Here is a 17,267-nt window from a genome sequence, read left to right as displayed (position 1 = left end):
TTTTACAAACATTCGATATGCGAACCATGAGTGACCCGGCTGACGTCAATACGGAAATCGAATTCTTGCCATATCTGTCCCAGCATGGCATTGTCAGTTGTGGCAGTTGCTTCCCGTATTCTCTCCTGGAGCTCTGCTACATCATGTGGTAGAGGCGGTACATACGCCAGATCTTTAATGTGTCCACAAAAAAAAGTCACACGGAGTGAGATCTGGTGATCAGGGAGGCCAATTCATGGAACAGCTGTGCCCTTCTGGAGCATGGCCGATCCATTGATGTGACAGCTCCGTGTTCAGGTACCCAGGAACTAAAGAATGAAAATGGGGTGGAGCACCATCCTGCTGAAAGATAAATGGAGAGTCCGATTGCATCTGGGGCATCACCTATTGCTGCAACATGTCCAAGTAGGTATATCTAGTGACAGTGTTCTCGGCGAAGAAAAATGGCCTGTATAGTTTTCGACATGACAAGGCACAAAAAACATTTACTGTTGGGGAATCATGCTCAAATTCAATGCATTTGTGTGGATGCTTTGCACCCCAGATTCGGCAGTTCGCTTCATCGCTAAAAATTAAAGAGATCAACAATGCCATCCCCATCCTTATTCAGTTGTTGCAAGTGCAAACAAAACTCAAAGTTCTTGTGTTTGTCATCATCATTGAGTTTCTGCACTAGCTCCAATTTGAATGGTTTCATAGACAGCTTCTGTTACAGGACTTTCCATAATGGCAGTGGAGCAATTTCGAGTTCTCGAGATGCACATGCACCGATTTCCTTGGATTATGAATGTCTCTTTCTACGTGCTCCACTTTCACTTCACCCACACTGGGATGTACGCTTCTCTTTGCCAGGCACAAGCAACCTGTTGTAAAGAATTTGTTGTGCCAGCAGTAAATAGCCTTCCTTGTTGGTGGTTTCTTACCATACTTGGTTCTAAACATCTGTTGAACTGCTGTAGCACACTTGTTTTTGTCAAACTCCAATACACAGAAAGCTCGCTCCGCACCTGAACTCACCATGTTTGCGACTAGTGCTGACTGTTGGCAAATTACCAAACTACACTGAGGTGGTGGGGAGGAAAAAAAAAAACACTTTCAGGGTTTCTCTTCAAAATGACATATGTATGACATCTGCACGATGTTTGGTTCTTGTGCAATAAATAATTGAAAGTGTTCTCGGACTTTATCTACCCCCTGTAAGTACGCCTAGATATGACTTTCAGCTGCATACTTATAACTTGACTTGTCCAAAGTCTTACGCGTAAGTTGCTTTGTAGACAACAGAACCAATAAACACAGTACAATACAATGAATTTTTTTTATTGCCTTGATTGCATGTATGTGCATTACATTACTATAGCCCATTTAAAATTTCCTGATAGTTTATGTCTATCACTTGCCCCTATGGTATTTCTAAATTGGCAATCGGCTTTCACTCAACACACAATCACAGCAAGTCACTACACAAATGCTGTTAATGTGTAATGCGGAGCAGTGCTGGAAGTTGTCGCCACCAGGTCTGTCAGAAATATGAGATTCTTTGTTGACACCTGATTTTAAATGACCAATGGCTGAACTGCATCAGCAGATGCATTTTGTAGCTCTGAATTTAACTCACATCATAAGCTAACAATAACATCATGATGTGTAACGTGTCAGAGAAAGTGGCAGTCAACAATTTGCGGCAGAACTGAAATTGTAATCGCTTTGTTCACAGCTGTTACAGCTAACCTCTATGAGCAAACTCAAGACAGAAAAAGTTCTGTTTCAGTGCTAATAGCAATAATTTCTCGCTATTACTAGTTACCACATATTCATTCGATTGTGCAGCCCATGCTATACTTTAGCATAAGTTAAAGCATTATTTAATTAGAAAATACAGCTCACCAATGATTCCTTTTGTAATTAAAAAACAGGAAGCAGATGGTATTCTTGAGTGTAAACATTGATATCTGAGTGTGGTACTGTAAATTTGGGGGGAGGTCCACAAAGTCATGTTCTAAATTCATTGCATTTACATATATCAACAATCTATCAGTAATATGAAAGTTGATTAAAAGAATTCTTTTTGTAGATGAGAAGTGTTGTTTTGAAAGACATGGAATAGAATGGAATGTAAATGATTTTCGCAGTGGGCAGTGGGTAACATCATCTCGTGGATTACATTTAATTAAATAATATACCACACAGCACTTACAGTTCCTTACTTGGAATTCTCTTGAAAGTGTAATTTTATTAGCACAGGATAATCAATGAAGTTTGACAGTTTATAATATAAGGATGCAGTTGAGTGAAATGTGTTCTTGGAAGCATCTCATTCAGAATCATGTGTAATCTCAATTATAAAATTAAATCCCATTGTCACAGCCACAAGGAAATGAGAACTTGTTTATTTTACAGTTTTACTCAATTATCTCATATGGTGTCATATTTTGAAGTGACTCTGTCCATTCACAATGAATACTAGACTCAAGAAATAAATATGTAGGAATATTTATGGCTCTAACAAAGACATTTGATCATGTAGGCCACAAAACTTTAGTAGAAATGTTGGTAGTATATGGTATAAGAGGAAACACAGGGGACTGGGTCCTTTCATACCTGACAAATAGGATTCAGTATGCAGAAATTTCAAAAACAATGAAGAAGTGAGGTCTGAATTGAGCATTCTACACACATTAGTCCCACAGGAATACATCCTTGCCCATTGCTTTTTATTTCATGCACAAATTACATCACAAACATTAATTATTATTGTAATATAATTACTTATGCACCTGATACAGTTCTACTGTTAAAGGATAGACACACATAATCTAGAAATAAAATACAATGTAGAAGTAAATAATGTGCTATCCAAAGATTCCCTTATTAAATTTGCCTAACGATGTTACTAAAATATTTTGCATAAATTTTAAACTAGAAAACGAAAACAGTGTCAAGATATCTACATTTGAATAGATGAGTGCATAGCAAATTACAAAAAAGAGCAAGAAGAATAGCAAAGAGCAACACATAGCCAACCTTAAACAGAGAGAAGATTGTAGGCCAGCAGCAAAGCTCTTAAGATACTAACATGATCCAGTATATAACTATATGAACTCGTATGCTGATCAAAACTCGGATATTCTCCCAGTACTCAAGATAACAAGAGACAGCACTATCATGATGCAAGGAAGCAGGACTTCAATAAGTCTGTACACATGAAATACAAAACAGTTGTCACATGCAGCCCTATTAAACTCCCTTCAGACTTAAGAGAGAGAAACATAAATATTTTTGAAACTCCCTCAAAACTTTTTCAGTACAAAAACCATTACAATAGTATAAATTATTTTATGTGCATTACAGTTTGACAGTTGTAATGCAATTACTGTAACAAAAATATATGTAACTTACATATACAAGTAAATATAGCATAAATTATGTAGACGGACTCATAATTTGAAATGAAATACGCCTAGAACGCCATTGCACAGAATTATAATTTACTAAGTGCCACGAAGTAAACAGTGTATACTGAAGGAATATGATCCGAGTCCATGTCTGAAAACTTAGGTTTTGCTCCAGGCAAATTCCAGAATGGTTCCTTTGAAAGGGCATGACCGATTTCCTCCCCCATCATTGCCCCAATCAGAGCTTGTGCTCCATCTCTAATGACCTCACTGCTGACTGGTCGTTAAACACTAATCTTCCTTTCATCCTTTAAGCAATGTAGTTATCAGTGCATGTAATTCAATTTTACCTGATACAGTGTATTTTATCTATGTCTACAATATATATATATATATATATATATATATATATATATATATATATATATATATATATATATATATATATATATATATATATATATCTAAAAAGAAAGATGATGAAACTTACCAAACAAAAGCGCTGGCAGGTCGATAGACACACAAACAAACACAAACATACACACAAAATTCTAGCTTTCGCAACCAATGGTTGCCTCGTCAGGAAAGAGGGAAGGAGAAGGAAAGACAAAAGGATATGGGTTTTAAGGGAGAGGGTAAGGAGTCATTCCAATCCCGGGAGCGGAAAGACTTACCTTAGGGGGAAAAAAGGACAGGTATACACTCGCACACACACACATATCCATCCACACATACACAGACACAAGCAGACATTTGGCCTTTACAAATGTCTGCTTGTGTCTGTGTATGTGTGGATGGATATGTGTGTGTGTGCGAGTGTATACCTGTCCTTTTTTCCCCCTAAGGTAAGTCTTTCCGCTCCCGGGATTGGAATGACTCCTTACCCTCTCCCTTAAAACCCATATCCTTTTGTCTTTCCTTCTCCTTCCCTCTTTCCTGACGAGGCAACCATTGGTTGCGAAAGCTAGAATTTTGTGTGTATGTTTGTGTTTGTTTGTGTGTCTATCGACCTGCCAGCGCTTTTGTTTGGTAAGTTTCATCATCTTTCTTTTTAGATATATTTTTCCCACGTGGAATGTTTCCCTCTATTATATATATATATATATATATATATATATATATATATATATATATATATATATATATATATATATATATATATATATATATTCTTGGCCTTGGAAAGGGCAGTCAGAATGGTGTTGGTGTCAGAAAATCTTGTGCATATCATTATTGAAGTATATGAGAATATAACTTCTGTCATACCTGTACCTACATTTTTTATGATGTCTGTTGTTCAATTATATAGACTCCTTGAAAAGAAACTACACAGTTCACTGTGTGCTATCTGGATGAAAAATTTAGTTACACTTGGATAACACCCTAAACCATTATATAGAAAGTTGTGGACTATTCTGCAGGCTAAGTTTTCAGTATATTAATAGCAAAACTGAAAAACATGTGATGGGCCCGAGATTTTTGAAACATAAGTTGAAAGTCTTACTACAGCACTCTCCTTATATTTTGTACAGGGATTTCTTGAAACGTTATTGAGCCTTTTGCTGTAATGTCATACTTGACCCATTCATGACTGAGTTCCTTTGGCTTACGTGGTTTTATGGAACCCAAAGAGAAAGAGAAAAAGGCACGGAGAATAGTCTATGCTGAACTCATTTCCAACCATTAGTTGTAATTGTCCTTTCACCTATAAGATTGACAGATGACTAAAGGCACTCTGATTTTGCTCATGTGTTGAGAGTGTTTCATGACACACTGTGGAAATTATTACTTAGGATTACATGAGGGTATAAAAAAAATTCAAGGCTAGATCTCTTTGCAAGAAAGTACTTTATTTGCATATATCCATTTACACACTAATGCCTTGAAAGTAGCACAGCAATAAAAAATTCATGATGTACAATTTTGCACTGCAGATGTGCCTCACCTTTTCCTATCATGTAGATGATGGGCAGTTCCACTTTGAAGACTATTGGTTTATCTCACGGTCTTACCTGTACAGCCACATTTCGTAATGATGCTAGACGTGGACAGGTCATCCACAGCACACCTTTAGAGTTCTTATAAGACTTCAGCACGGGGTTCCTTCTGCTCCTGGGTCAGCAACCTGGGACCTTGGGAACAAACTTGTCAGCAACATGCTGCATTTTGAAATCATGTTAGGTACATGTTCTATACATCATTTGAATGGTTCTTTTATCAAAATGATGTGGAACAAATCAGTTTGTGGGACATTTATGCATGATTAGTGTTAACATTAATGAGCATATTTTTTGTCAGACTAGTCTAACTACATTTAACTGAAAACTACTTTTCCTAAACAGGGGCTGCCAGTTTTGAAATAAAAATTTGTCCACAGAATCAGAGCAGTTTTCCATAAAAACAGTGTAACTTAGACTTAAAACTTGCTTTACTACCTTTGAGATGTTTTATATTATTGGCAGTGATCAAAAACATTAGTTTCTGCGTACTGAACTCATTTCTGAACGTCGACAGCTTTAATACTGGTTACTAATGGTCATTTTTTTCCTCCAGTGAGGATTTCCTGCACTGTTCCATACAATACACTGACAATGGCCGCAATGTTGTGGATTATTCTTCAGTGATCCTCATGCCCATGTCACCTGCTGTTTTCAACACTTACAGGCATTTTACTCGAGGGACGTCATCCTGATCTCTCACTGTCTTCCATTGATGTCCTCTCTCTTGACTCACACATGCCTCTCCACACACCTTGCACAACTCATTGCAACATGGCCATATACTTGCCAAATCGTGTCAAGCATCTCTGTGGTGGCTTTTCCCTGTTTCACACAGAACTTAATGTTCACTGTTGTTCTAACTTGCTCTCCATTCCAAAGTCATCGGTACTCTCTTGCACTGTCATCTCTTGGTGTGTTACAGAGTGAATCACGAAATGTTTTGATGACCCCCACATATTGGTGACAGGGAATATTTTTCAGATTATGTAATGACAAAGATGAGTCTAACTGCCTTCTTTTAGAAAAAAAGGAACCAACAGCATCCTTGTTTGTGGAATATGCTTGACACACCCAATGATCCTGTATCATGCTAATTAACCAGCAAGAATTACGAGATAATTTGAATATTCCTCTGAAGTAACAGAACTGTCAAATAGTAAATATTAATTATTTCTGTATCAATATAATTAGCAGTGTGAGAGATACAATGGAGAATAGGTGGTTCTGTTGTTAATATAATTTTATTATCAAATAATTTTTGTTGCAGATCATAAAACAGCTGGTGACCAATGGGTGTTATCCTCAAATTACAACTGTGAAAGAGGCAGTGAAAGTGAAAATCAAGAATATGTTGGACTACTTTCAAATACTGGAAATATAACTATTTTTGATATTCGCAATAATAGAGCAGCTTTGTGCAATGACAATGTTTTTAACAATAGAAAAATTAGGACAAGTGTTTGCAATTCGCAAATTCATTTGCGTTTTTCAACTATAAGTGTGAATAGCATATCTGTGTCAGGCTTTGATGATAATATTTATGTATATGAACTGCTAAAGACAGGTGGACTCAGTCTTCGCTTTATGCATGATGGGCACAGGAAGACTAGTGTTAGAAAACGCTTCAACACCACAGATCATCTGTGGTATGGGAAAATCATTTTATCTGCTTCAGAAGACAAATCTTTACATTGTTGGCAGTTCTCGTGACTACTTCATGAAAGTAGCTTGTATGTTCTTGGACATTTTTATACAACTTGTTTTAATAAATAAGAGTTATTCAAAGTTAATAGTCTTACTTCAGTTATTTTATCCATCATTGTTACCCACAAATCCAACACCCTTTGTTTAAAGAATAAAACAAGCAATTTAGAAATAGGCAAGTAAATCATTACCTGAATTTTTTTTTCTTCAAGTTATTACAACAACACTGATTGCTTTGTTATGCATACCATCAGTGCGATGTGACATTTTGTTTTTCAGCTTGCAACTTGTATCTTTTTACTTCTGATACAAGAGCATAGTTTTTTAATTTATAGGAGCTGTTACATCGGAGTATGAATTATTGTCGCTTTTAATAAAGTTTTGTGCTACACTTCTACAGTGTTCATAAAATATTTAACGATCTGCTCTGCATTCTCAAGAAATTTCCTTGCAGTTGTAATTTACTATGTCATTGTCAACATCACTGATTATTGCTTTCCAGATGTTTTGTTAATACTTCTCACAATATACATATCACTGCATAATATTTTTTGCTGTTCTTATAACTTTCTTGTACAGTTAGCATCTGATTTTAACTGAATATTTTCCCTTGATAGCCTATTCAGCATTCTTGATTGTGTGAGGTGATTTTCTTATACCCTGAGTAATCCAAGTGTTTTACTTGCCATCTGTCATAACAGAATTTGTAATTACATAGAAATTGTTGAAACATCTCATCCACAATACTGTGCATCTGCAGATGCCAATTTGCATGTTTCTGCAGATGATAACAATTCCAGGGGTATTTTTTATTAATAAATCACATATGTATGTTTCTGTCACTGCACATACTGCTCCTATTAGGTATCCCCTGTGTAATCAAGGATTTCTGTTGGGCCGTATGAGGGCTATTTCTGATTTCATAGAACAAAGAAAGAGATTCACCACAGGTTTGCTATGATTCAATTATGTATGTCCATGGCTGGTATGTTTGGGAGGGTGAAGCATTTACTCCTTTTGGGCTTTGTTGGTGGATGTGGGATGGAGTATTAGCAGTATAGTAGGGCTTGTGGAGTAGGTTAAGTGGGTAATGCTTCTCAGTGATAAGAGTGATATCAGTAATTATCAGCCTGTTCCATTGCCAATATATCTTTCTAGTATTTTAGAAAGTGATGTGCTCTGAATGATAACCCATCTTAGTAATAATAAGATGCTTAGTAAATCAAAATTTGGATTCGAGAATGGCTGTCAAACTTGTGGTGCTCATTAGATTCTGCAGCAATTAAATAACAAGGCACCAGCTGGTATTTTTTGTGATTTATTGAAGGCATTTGACTGTGTAATTTGTTACAAAAATTAAGTTTTCATGCAGGTAATGATGTTACTAAGACATGGCTTACATCAGACTTAACAAGAAGAATGTATAAAGCTGCATGTCTTAATTCAACTACTGCAGACAGGATATTTTTTCTGATTGGAAGGAAATCATTAATGGAATTCTACAAGTTCCAATATTGAGTCCTCTTTTTCCCCATACATGTTAATAGTCTTCCATCTGACACGCACCAAGCAGAATTAGGTCTTTTCTGCAGATGCCACAAGTATTATAATAAATTACAAAAGAAAAATAGCAACAGAGTGTATTAATGGTGTGCTTCTGAGTGGTCCATCAAGTTCCAGTTTATGCACTCAGCAGAACATCTGGGAGAACATTATTAATCAGTCACACTGAGAAAATAAGAAAGAACAGAGGATATTGTAAATAATCTGTTTATAGTGATTATTGATTGGTTTTCTGCAAATGTTATATCACTCTTAATGTTAACAAAACAAGGCATCTGGTTTTGTGATTATAGTTGTGTACCCCACAATATGAATACCAGTGGTTCTCACTTGATGCTTGGATCATATGGCTTGCTAATAAAATGGGGAAGATAGGTTGAGTGAGTTTCTTTTAGAAAATATATGGGGGCTATTGTCACACAAAGCAAGATCTCTTCTGTTACTGGTGTCAAAGGGGCACCTTTTTTAGTTTAGGATCAAGATTCAGGCATCCTGTGGGGCAAGTCACAACGAAAGAAAATTTCTACAAAATGCTTAAGAATGCACAGAAAAAGCTTATTTCATCAGAATATTAGAAGGATTGAGTAATAAGCTAGATGAGCTTCATATCTGTTTCAAAAATTTAGAGCGTTCTGCAAAAATAGGCATCCTGGTTCTATCTGAGCACCACATAACCACAGGCTAGAGAAGTTAAATATAAAAGATGAAGCTAGTGACTAATGTGTGTAGAACTAATATCGGAAAAGGAGTTGTTACATACATTATTACCAAACAAAAGTTTGAAACCATTAAACAAATAGATTCTGTATTGCTCAGGATATAGAAATATGCTTATTCATCAATAATGAAAAATAGTTCACATTTAATTGTAACTACATACAGATCCCCACTGGGGTATTCTTAACAGTTTATGAACCATAAAGGTTAACTTTTACAAGCTTTCGGAGCTAGTGGCTTCTCCTCCTGGCAGAAGAGTTGAAGGGGAAGGAAGAGGGGTGAAGGAAAAGGACTGGAGAGGTTTAGGAAAAGGGGTACTGTTCAGAAAAGTCACCCAAAACCCGGGCCAGGGGAGACTTACCGGATGGGATGAGAAGGAAAGTCTTTGCTCCTCATCCTGTCTGGAAACTCACCCCGAACCCAGGGTTCTGGGTGACTTTTCTGAACTGCACCCCTTTTTCTAAACCTCTCCAGTCCTTTTCCTTCACTCTCTTCCTTCCTCTTCAACTCTTCTGCCAGAAGAAGGAGCCACTGGTTCCAAAAGCTTGTAAAATGTGACCTTTTTGTATGTATGTTCCCATGCCACTGCTTGGTGGGTAGACTTTTTATCTATCCATTTACATTATATTGTCAGTATTGATTATTTTTGTTGTTACTATATTAACTGTCAAACAGCAGCAAACAGTTAATAGTCTGGAATTTCATATAGATTTTCTAAAGGATCCTGATGAGAAAAATGGTCTAGAACCCTTATTTGGATCCTATGGTTTGATCTCAGTAATTAACTTTTCAGCGTGGGTGGATAAAAACAGGAGGAAACAAATTGCTAATGCTCTCTTTGATGAAGCACAAAGCAAGAAAATAATTGGGAACCCAGTAAAAAATGACCTCCCTGATCATGATGTACAGTTAGTTACGATAAATAATATAGTGTCTTACAGTGTAGGTACTCAAGGAAACTGGTTAGAATAATTCATGATTCCATGACAAACTTTTCAAGAATAGATTACAAGAGTTAATGCGGGATGAAATTTATAAGAAACCAAATGCTGCCATAAAATTTAATTGTTCCTTGATAAATTCATAACATTATTTGAAAATAGCTTTCTGCCTAATGTAATCTGAAAGGACATCAAACAGCCATGTAAAACCTCATGGATCATTAGAGGTATTAAAATGTCTTGTTGCAGAAAAGGGAAATGTATCTGTTGACAAGATCAAGTAAGGATCATACAGTATATGTATACTACAAAAACTACTCAAACTTACTAAGAAAAGTAAGTCGAGGAACATGCACATTATATAAAAAATTAGTACCTATAACAACATATGTAAGGCTATATGGAATGTAGTAAAATGAGACTGGACAACAGGCCACAGAACAGAGTAACATCACCATTGATTTAAATCGATGGGATATAAATGACCAGTCCCAGGTAGCTAATGTATTTAACAATCATTTCTTAAATGTAGTGGAAAATGTAGAGATGAACAGTTCAGGAGAAAAATCAGAGGAGTATGTTGAACAAGCAGCTTTCATAAAATTCAAACATGCGGATGTCACACCTACGTTTCCCATCAAATTAAGAAAATTATATATTCTCTCAAAAATAAAATCTTATCTGTATTTGACAGTGTTTCCAACTGAGGACTAAAGACATGTTCCCTTATAATAAGTATTGCTTCTGTGTTTGTTTGTGGGTTAGGAGCACCCAGCGACAAGGTTATCAGCACCCATACAAAATTAGTAGAAATGAATAATGTGGAGGAAATGTGAGAAAAGAGATGGAAAGCAATCTTAGGAAAAAAAAAAAAAATTGCATCCAGTTGCCCCCCCCCCCCCCCCCCCAAAAAAAAAAAAAATCTCACTCATGATCACATGTGCAGTCACAATAGCTCACATAATGGAAGACAGCACTAAAATTGTTCAGGTGTTGTAAAACTGTTAAATAAATGTAAGTAGGACAAGGGAAACCTAAAACAGATGCACAGAAATATGTGGCTGGCTGGTCACTTTAAAAACATGGCTGAGCAAACCATCCTGATTATATATTAAAAACATTGCCCTAAATTTGAACAGTTTGCAAAATTTTTAAAATCATATCACATTTGTTTGATTGCCAGTTAAAATAGAAGGCAATTCTGTCAGCAGATGAGCTATTGCCCTTTGGTTGGAAAATAAAACACAGTCTAGTAAAATGTGGCCCACTATGATCTGTACGCCACAAACACCACCCATTGGAGGGTCCTCATCCCAGTGCAGGAAGTCATGCATCATGGGGCTGTGGCCAATGCAAAGCAGAGTAAGGAGGACCTCATCCCACATATACTGCTGGAAGGAGGTACACCACCTTGTTGTGAACTTTAGTAGACGCAGCTTATTGTCTGTCACTTCCAGCCATTCTTCTTCCCATCGACACATGACTCTGCACCTCAACAGTGAGGCAATAGCATGTAGGGGGTTGGCAGACGGAAGTACCTGATGATCACGGCACATTTGTTTTTGTGAAATATAGAATGCATCACTAACTCACCACAATTTTCCAAAAACACTTAAATATTCCATTGTTAAATCCCTCTATAAGGAAAAGGATAGGAGCAATCTCAATAGATACAGACTTGTTTCACTGCTACTATATTCCAAAATTTTTAGGTCAGTTATTCTAGAACAGTATCACACCCAAGCAACAATAATACCTTCAGTAAATCAGTCACAAAATGTTACAAGCACTACATAATAAAATACTTCCAGTTGGTATTTTCTGTGGCATATCTGAGGTATCTGACTGTATAAATCAATATTTTCCCTTAGATAAACTGAGGCTTTGTGGAAATGAAGGTATAGGCAACCAATGGATAATGACATTTCTAACCAAAAGAATGCAGAAAGTTGTACATAACAATGCAAGCAGGGGAGATTCTTCTGACAGGAGAAATCACTTGTAGAGTTTCACAATGGTTAATCTCAGGTCTCCTATAGTTTCTCATATATATAAACGATCTTCAGTCTGACATACAACAAGAAGACTTGGTCCTTTTTGTGGATGATATTAGTTTTGTAATCAATCATATAACAATAGATGAAATGGTAATTATTTTTTAAGAGTCTTATCAAGTAGTGTTCTGTGAATAATCTCACTCTTAATTTCTAAGAGAGACAAAATAGTCAGTTCTATAAGGGACTACACTACCAATAAGTGTGACACCTGGTGTGGAAATAATGAGTAGGGTAGAAACTTCAAAATTTTTAGGTATCCACATTGATGAGAATTTAAACAGAAAAAAAGCAACTTTGGAACTCCTAAAACAACATAATTCCTCCATATTTGTACTTCAAGTCGTTGCGAATTTTGGGAAGAGACAAATGAGTAAGTTGATATATATTGCATATTTTCATTCAATAATGTCATATGGAATAAAGTTCTGGGGTATTTTTTTGATTGATTTCTTTATTAATCCATGTAACAATTTACACTGTGTGGATTTCGTCAGCAAAATCATATACAATACAATATTCCTACAATTTATACACACAAAATTAATATTTACACACATTTTTAGGTATTTTACATTAGTTTTATATCCTTATGTAATTTTCTTATAGTACTGAACAATTCTAGATTTCATATTATAATTTTTCCTTGTGTATTACAATGCAGGCTTAATTACACTACGTGTTTTAATTCAGATAGTCCATTACTGTGTAATAACTTTTATTTAATACAAAATTTTTTAGTTTTGTTTTGAGCTTTCCAATTTTGTCAATATCTTTTATATTTTGGGGTAATTTGTTATATAATTTAATGGCATTGTACAACAAGCTCTGCTGAGTTTTAACTTGATTTTTCCTCTCTAGGTGCAGATTGTATTGGTTTCTAGTTTCATAGCTGTGTACTAAAGAATTTTTAACATAGCAGTCAATATTTTTTTTACATACATAATACTTTGAAAAATGTGTTCACAGGGGACAATTAGGATTTCCAGCTTTTGGAAATGTTCGAGGCAGTTAGCCCTACTGCTGCTCTTGGTTATTATATGAATTGCTCTTTTCTGTGATTTGAAAATTATTTGAATATTTTTACAGTTGACTCCCCAAAATATTATTCCATAGGTAATAACAGAGTGGATATAAGAAAAATATACAGATCTGACACATGTAGTATCACACACTGCAGTCAGAATTCTAAGAGCATAGCATGCAGTAGCGATTCTGTTACTAAGTATTTTAATATGTTCTTCCCACTTTAACAGACTGCCGACATGCATACCAAGAAATTTTGTGTAGTCTACACATTCTATAGTTTCATCATTTAACATTAAGTTGTTATAGTGTGGTTTTTTTGCAGACATAGAAGTTAACAGCATTTGTTTTTTTAAAATTTAGTGTTAGTTTATTATTGGATGCCCACTCACGTACACTGTTTAGTGTTTGTTCGGCTTTTTCTTTCAGTGCATCTGGTGATTTGTCACTGATTAGAACATTTGAGTCATCTGCAAACAATATTGTTTGTCCATGCTTGATGCTCTGTGGGAAGTCATTTATGTAAATGAGGAATAGTATTGGGCCAAGGACACTACCCTGTGGGACACCTATATTTACATAATTTGGGTCTGAAGTATGCTTTACAATATAGTTTGACCAACTTGAAATATGTGAGATTTCAATTATCTGTCTTCTATTTTTTAGATATAACTAGAACCACTTTTTCACAAGTCCCCTTATTCCCAGTTCATCTAACTTATTTAACAATATGTTGTGGTCTACTGTATCAAACGCCTTAGTTAGATCAAGAAATATACCCGTTGTGTAGTTCCCTTTATCTAATGCTTCTAGAATGTGTTTTGTGAGGTGTGCTGTTGCTGATTCTGTGCTTTTCCTGATCTAAATCCAAACTGGTCGACAGACAGTAAGTTGTATTTATTTAAATAATTCATTAGCCTATCTTTCATAATAGTTTCTAATATTTTTGCAAAGCATAAGAGTAGAGAAATTGGCCTATAATTTTCAATTTTTCCTGCATCACCTTTTTTGAAGAGAGGTGGTAATTTAGCATATTTTAAATAGTCTGAAAAGGAGCCCTGCTTGAAAGATTGATTTATATATCAACTAAAGGTGGAAGTAGGCTCTTGATACAGTCCTTTATTATGAAAATGGGGACTTCATCCAGACCAGCTGAGTTTTTGTTTCTCAGTTTGCTGACTGCTTTGTAGACTTCTTCTTGTGTTGTAGGGAATAACACCATTGAGTGTGATACACCATTAATTCTTTATCTGGCAATGTCGCTCTTGAGCGGCATTAAAATTGTGAACTATTTTCTGCGACATGTTGCAAGTATCATCCTTGGAATGGTAATGGTGCTTGCAAGCAACATGGCTTTTTTGTACAATGAAAATGCCTTACAAAAGGAAAGAGAAGGTCTTGAAGGTGAGTTATTACACAAATGTCCCAGTGAATGATGTACTACAGTATGACAGTTTTGGTCACTGACCAGAGTGTGGATCAAAAGGGAAGATACAAGCATTGCCTTCAGGGGATTTGACTGTAAAATGTGGAATTGTTCCATGCTCTGTAGCAAAAATTGTTTTACAACATTTCACATGAAATAGTGTAAAATGCAACAATTTTTTCAGCTACAGGAACAACATTATAGTATTTATTTTTTAGCACCCTTGAATAATGATATTTACAGAAAACATATTGCATTTTCAAAAAAGAAAAATTGTTCACATGATCATATACATCTAAAATAATCTCTTGAGCCCCGAAGATAAAATAAGTGAGGAAAATTGTTTTCAGTGTTATTTTTATTAGTCCTACACATAATTATTCAGGATTACATTATTTGTACAGTCCAAAATATTTTAGGTACACATATGTGGACTTCAGGTCTTAACTGGTAAATAAATAATACATTGAAAAACAGATTAAAGTTTTTGTTGATGGAATTTTACAAAACAATTGCTTTTAGTCACACATGAATAAACATTGCACTTCTTGCACAATGTTCTTGTGCGGGATTTGCAGTCTTCAAAACGACATTTAGAAGCATTCTTTGCCTCTACGTATTGGGGAAGATGATCAATACAGTCATATCGAGTTGGCTTCCTTGGCATGGAAACAACTTTTCTTCTTTTGGGTTTATTGTCTTCATCTTCTCCTGAGCTGTCAGTGATCTCCTGTTCATCAAAGATTATTTCTTTGGAGAGTTGTGACGACCCTCTGACATGAGAACCTTTATCAATACATTGGCCACATTCAGTCTGAAGTTTATTAGGGACAGTCTGTTACACTTTGGTACTAATTCTTTTGCACAGGTTCTTTTGTACATAATCCAGCAATTAATAATAGCTAAATCAATAAAATGGTTAAATAGTCTGATTGTCCATTTTCTTGTTCTGGTATTTGACCTGTAGTAGGCCATGAATCTATCACACAGGTCAATACCACCCATGTTAAAATTGTAACTCTTCACAATAGTTGGTTGTGGTACATCAATACTTCTGTTCTGCGCCTTTGACCATCGCTTACAAGTAACTTGCGGCTCACTCCCAACAAAAGACGATACCAAAATGACAGCCTTGTTATCTTTCCATTTAAGTGCACACAGCTTTTTGTCTTCCCTCACATATTCATCCCATTCACCTCTGTTTAGATCACAATCAGTTTTGAATTTTGAAGCCACATCAAAAATTCTGTTTTTCATTACACTACCTGTTTGATGTATGTTGTTGCTTAAGAAAAACTCAATTGACTTAATGCCTGTAAAAAATCTGTCACTATATATCACATGCTGCCCATTGTTTGGAACTGTCACAGTCAACAGCTTAATTACACTTGCATCTAAACCTATTTCTTTTAATTCAGTGTCGGGCACTGTTCCTTTGCCAGTATATATTATGAAGTCAAGAACTAAACCATCTGAAGATGCCAAAATAAAGTTTTTTAACCCAAGAGGATTGGGTTTTGATGGCACATAAGTTTTCATTGCACATCTGCCAGAGAATGGAATCATCTGCTCATCAATTGATAGGTGCTTAGATCGTGGCAAAGCGAGACACTTATTCCTGAAAACATTAATCACAGGCCTCACTTTCCAAAGTTTGCACTCCTATCTTGGTCATGTAAATTATTCACAAAATGTAAAAGATTGCTTAACTTGAAGTATCTGTCCCGAGTCAGAGTATCACTTATGAGAGGCAGATCAAGTAGCCTACTCCAGTACATCTTGGCTTGTGGTAGCTTGAGCGTACCCATTAGAATTTCGATCCCAACAAAGGAAAGAATTTCGTTCATATTTGCTTTCAAATTCTTACTATTACTTTGCACATGATATAGATTTGTCAGTTCTGCAACAACATTCCAAAAATTCTTATCATAATATTCGAAGAAGTATTCAGCAGGATCACTTAACACACCATCTGTCATATCTTCGAAATCATCTTCACCCGGTTCCTTGTTTTCCATTTTTGAGCACTTCCATTTTAATGTACATTTATGTCCACTGTCCTGCGACAAACCAGGCGTAGGGTCTTCTATTTCGATGTCTGCTTATTCAGTAGTGACTGTAGATTCAGGGACAGCCTCCTCATCCGACAATTGCTGACTCTCATCGTCTGAAAGTGAACTGAAGTTACTCTCCTCCAACATCCAAAGTACGTCTTCATCGTTGATTACTGAAAATAATGCCATAAATTAATTTTTGATGTTTAAATAATCGAGATCGTAAACATTATATAACATTTTGCCATAACAATTGGATAATTATGAGGATTTCTTCACATAATACCATAACAACTAAAACTTCGCAATGAATAAGGTAAGCAGGAAAACTTTGAGGTTGAGACCTGAAGTACACATACGTATAATTCGACTTTCGATGTCCACTGT

At 35.7% G+C, this 17,267-nt stretch overlaps 2 protein-coding genes across 3 annotated transcripts in view; one reads left to right on the top strand and one right to left on the bottom strand.

Annotated features, from left to right (window-relative positions):
* Nucleotides 1-7,185, top strand: part of LOC126458514 (WD repeat-containing protein 73-like) — a 131,023-nt gene extending 123,838 nt beyond the window's left edge. For both annotated transcript variants that reach the window (XM_050095617.1, XM_050095622.1), the window contains one exon: nucleotides 6,663-7,185. In XM_050095617.1, the coding sequence (XP_049951574.1) occupies nucleotides 6,663-7,105 (443 nt within the window). In that variant the 3' untranslated portion in view covers nucleotides 7,106-7,185. The remainder of the gene's footprint in view (nucleotides 1-6,662) is intronic.
* An 8,385-nt stretch (nucleotides 7,186-15,570) lies between these two features.
* LOC126446392 (piggyBac transposable element-derived protein 3-like) lies at nucleotides 15,571-16,844 on the bottom strand. Its single transcript, XM_050090980.1, has 2 exons — nucleotides 16,471-16,844; nucleotides 15,571-16,372 (listed from the first exon to the last, which is right to left on the bottom strand). Exons 1-2 carry the CDS (start codon nucleotides 16,842-16,844, stop codon nucleotides 15,571-15,573), a joined length of 1,176 nt encoding a protein of 391 aa, XP_049946937.1.
* Nucleotides 16,845-17,267: the final 423 nt, after the last annotated feature.

Source organism: Schistocerca serialis, chromosome 1, assembly GCF_023864345.2.
Source record: "Schistocerca serialis cubense isolate TAMUIC-IGC-003099 chromosome 1, iqSchSeri2.2, whole genome shotgun sequence".
Lineage (NCBI taxonomy): Eukaryota > Metazoa > Arthropoda > Insecta > Orthoptera > Acrididae > Schistocerca > Schistocerca serialis.
This window is presented reverse-complemented; position numbering and strand designations above follow the sequence as displayed.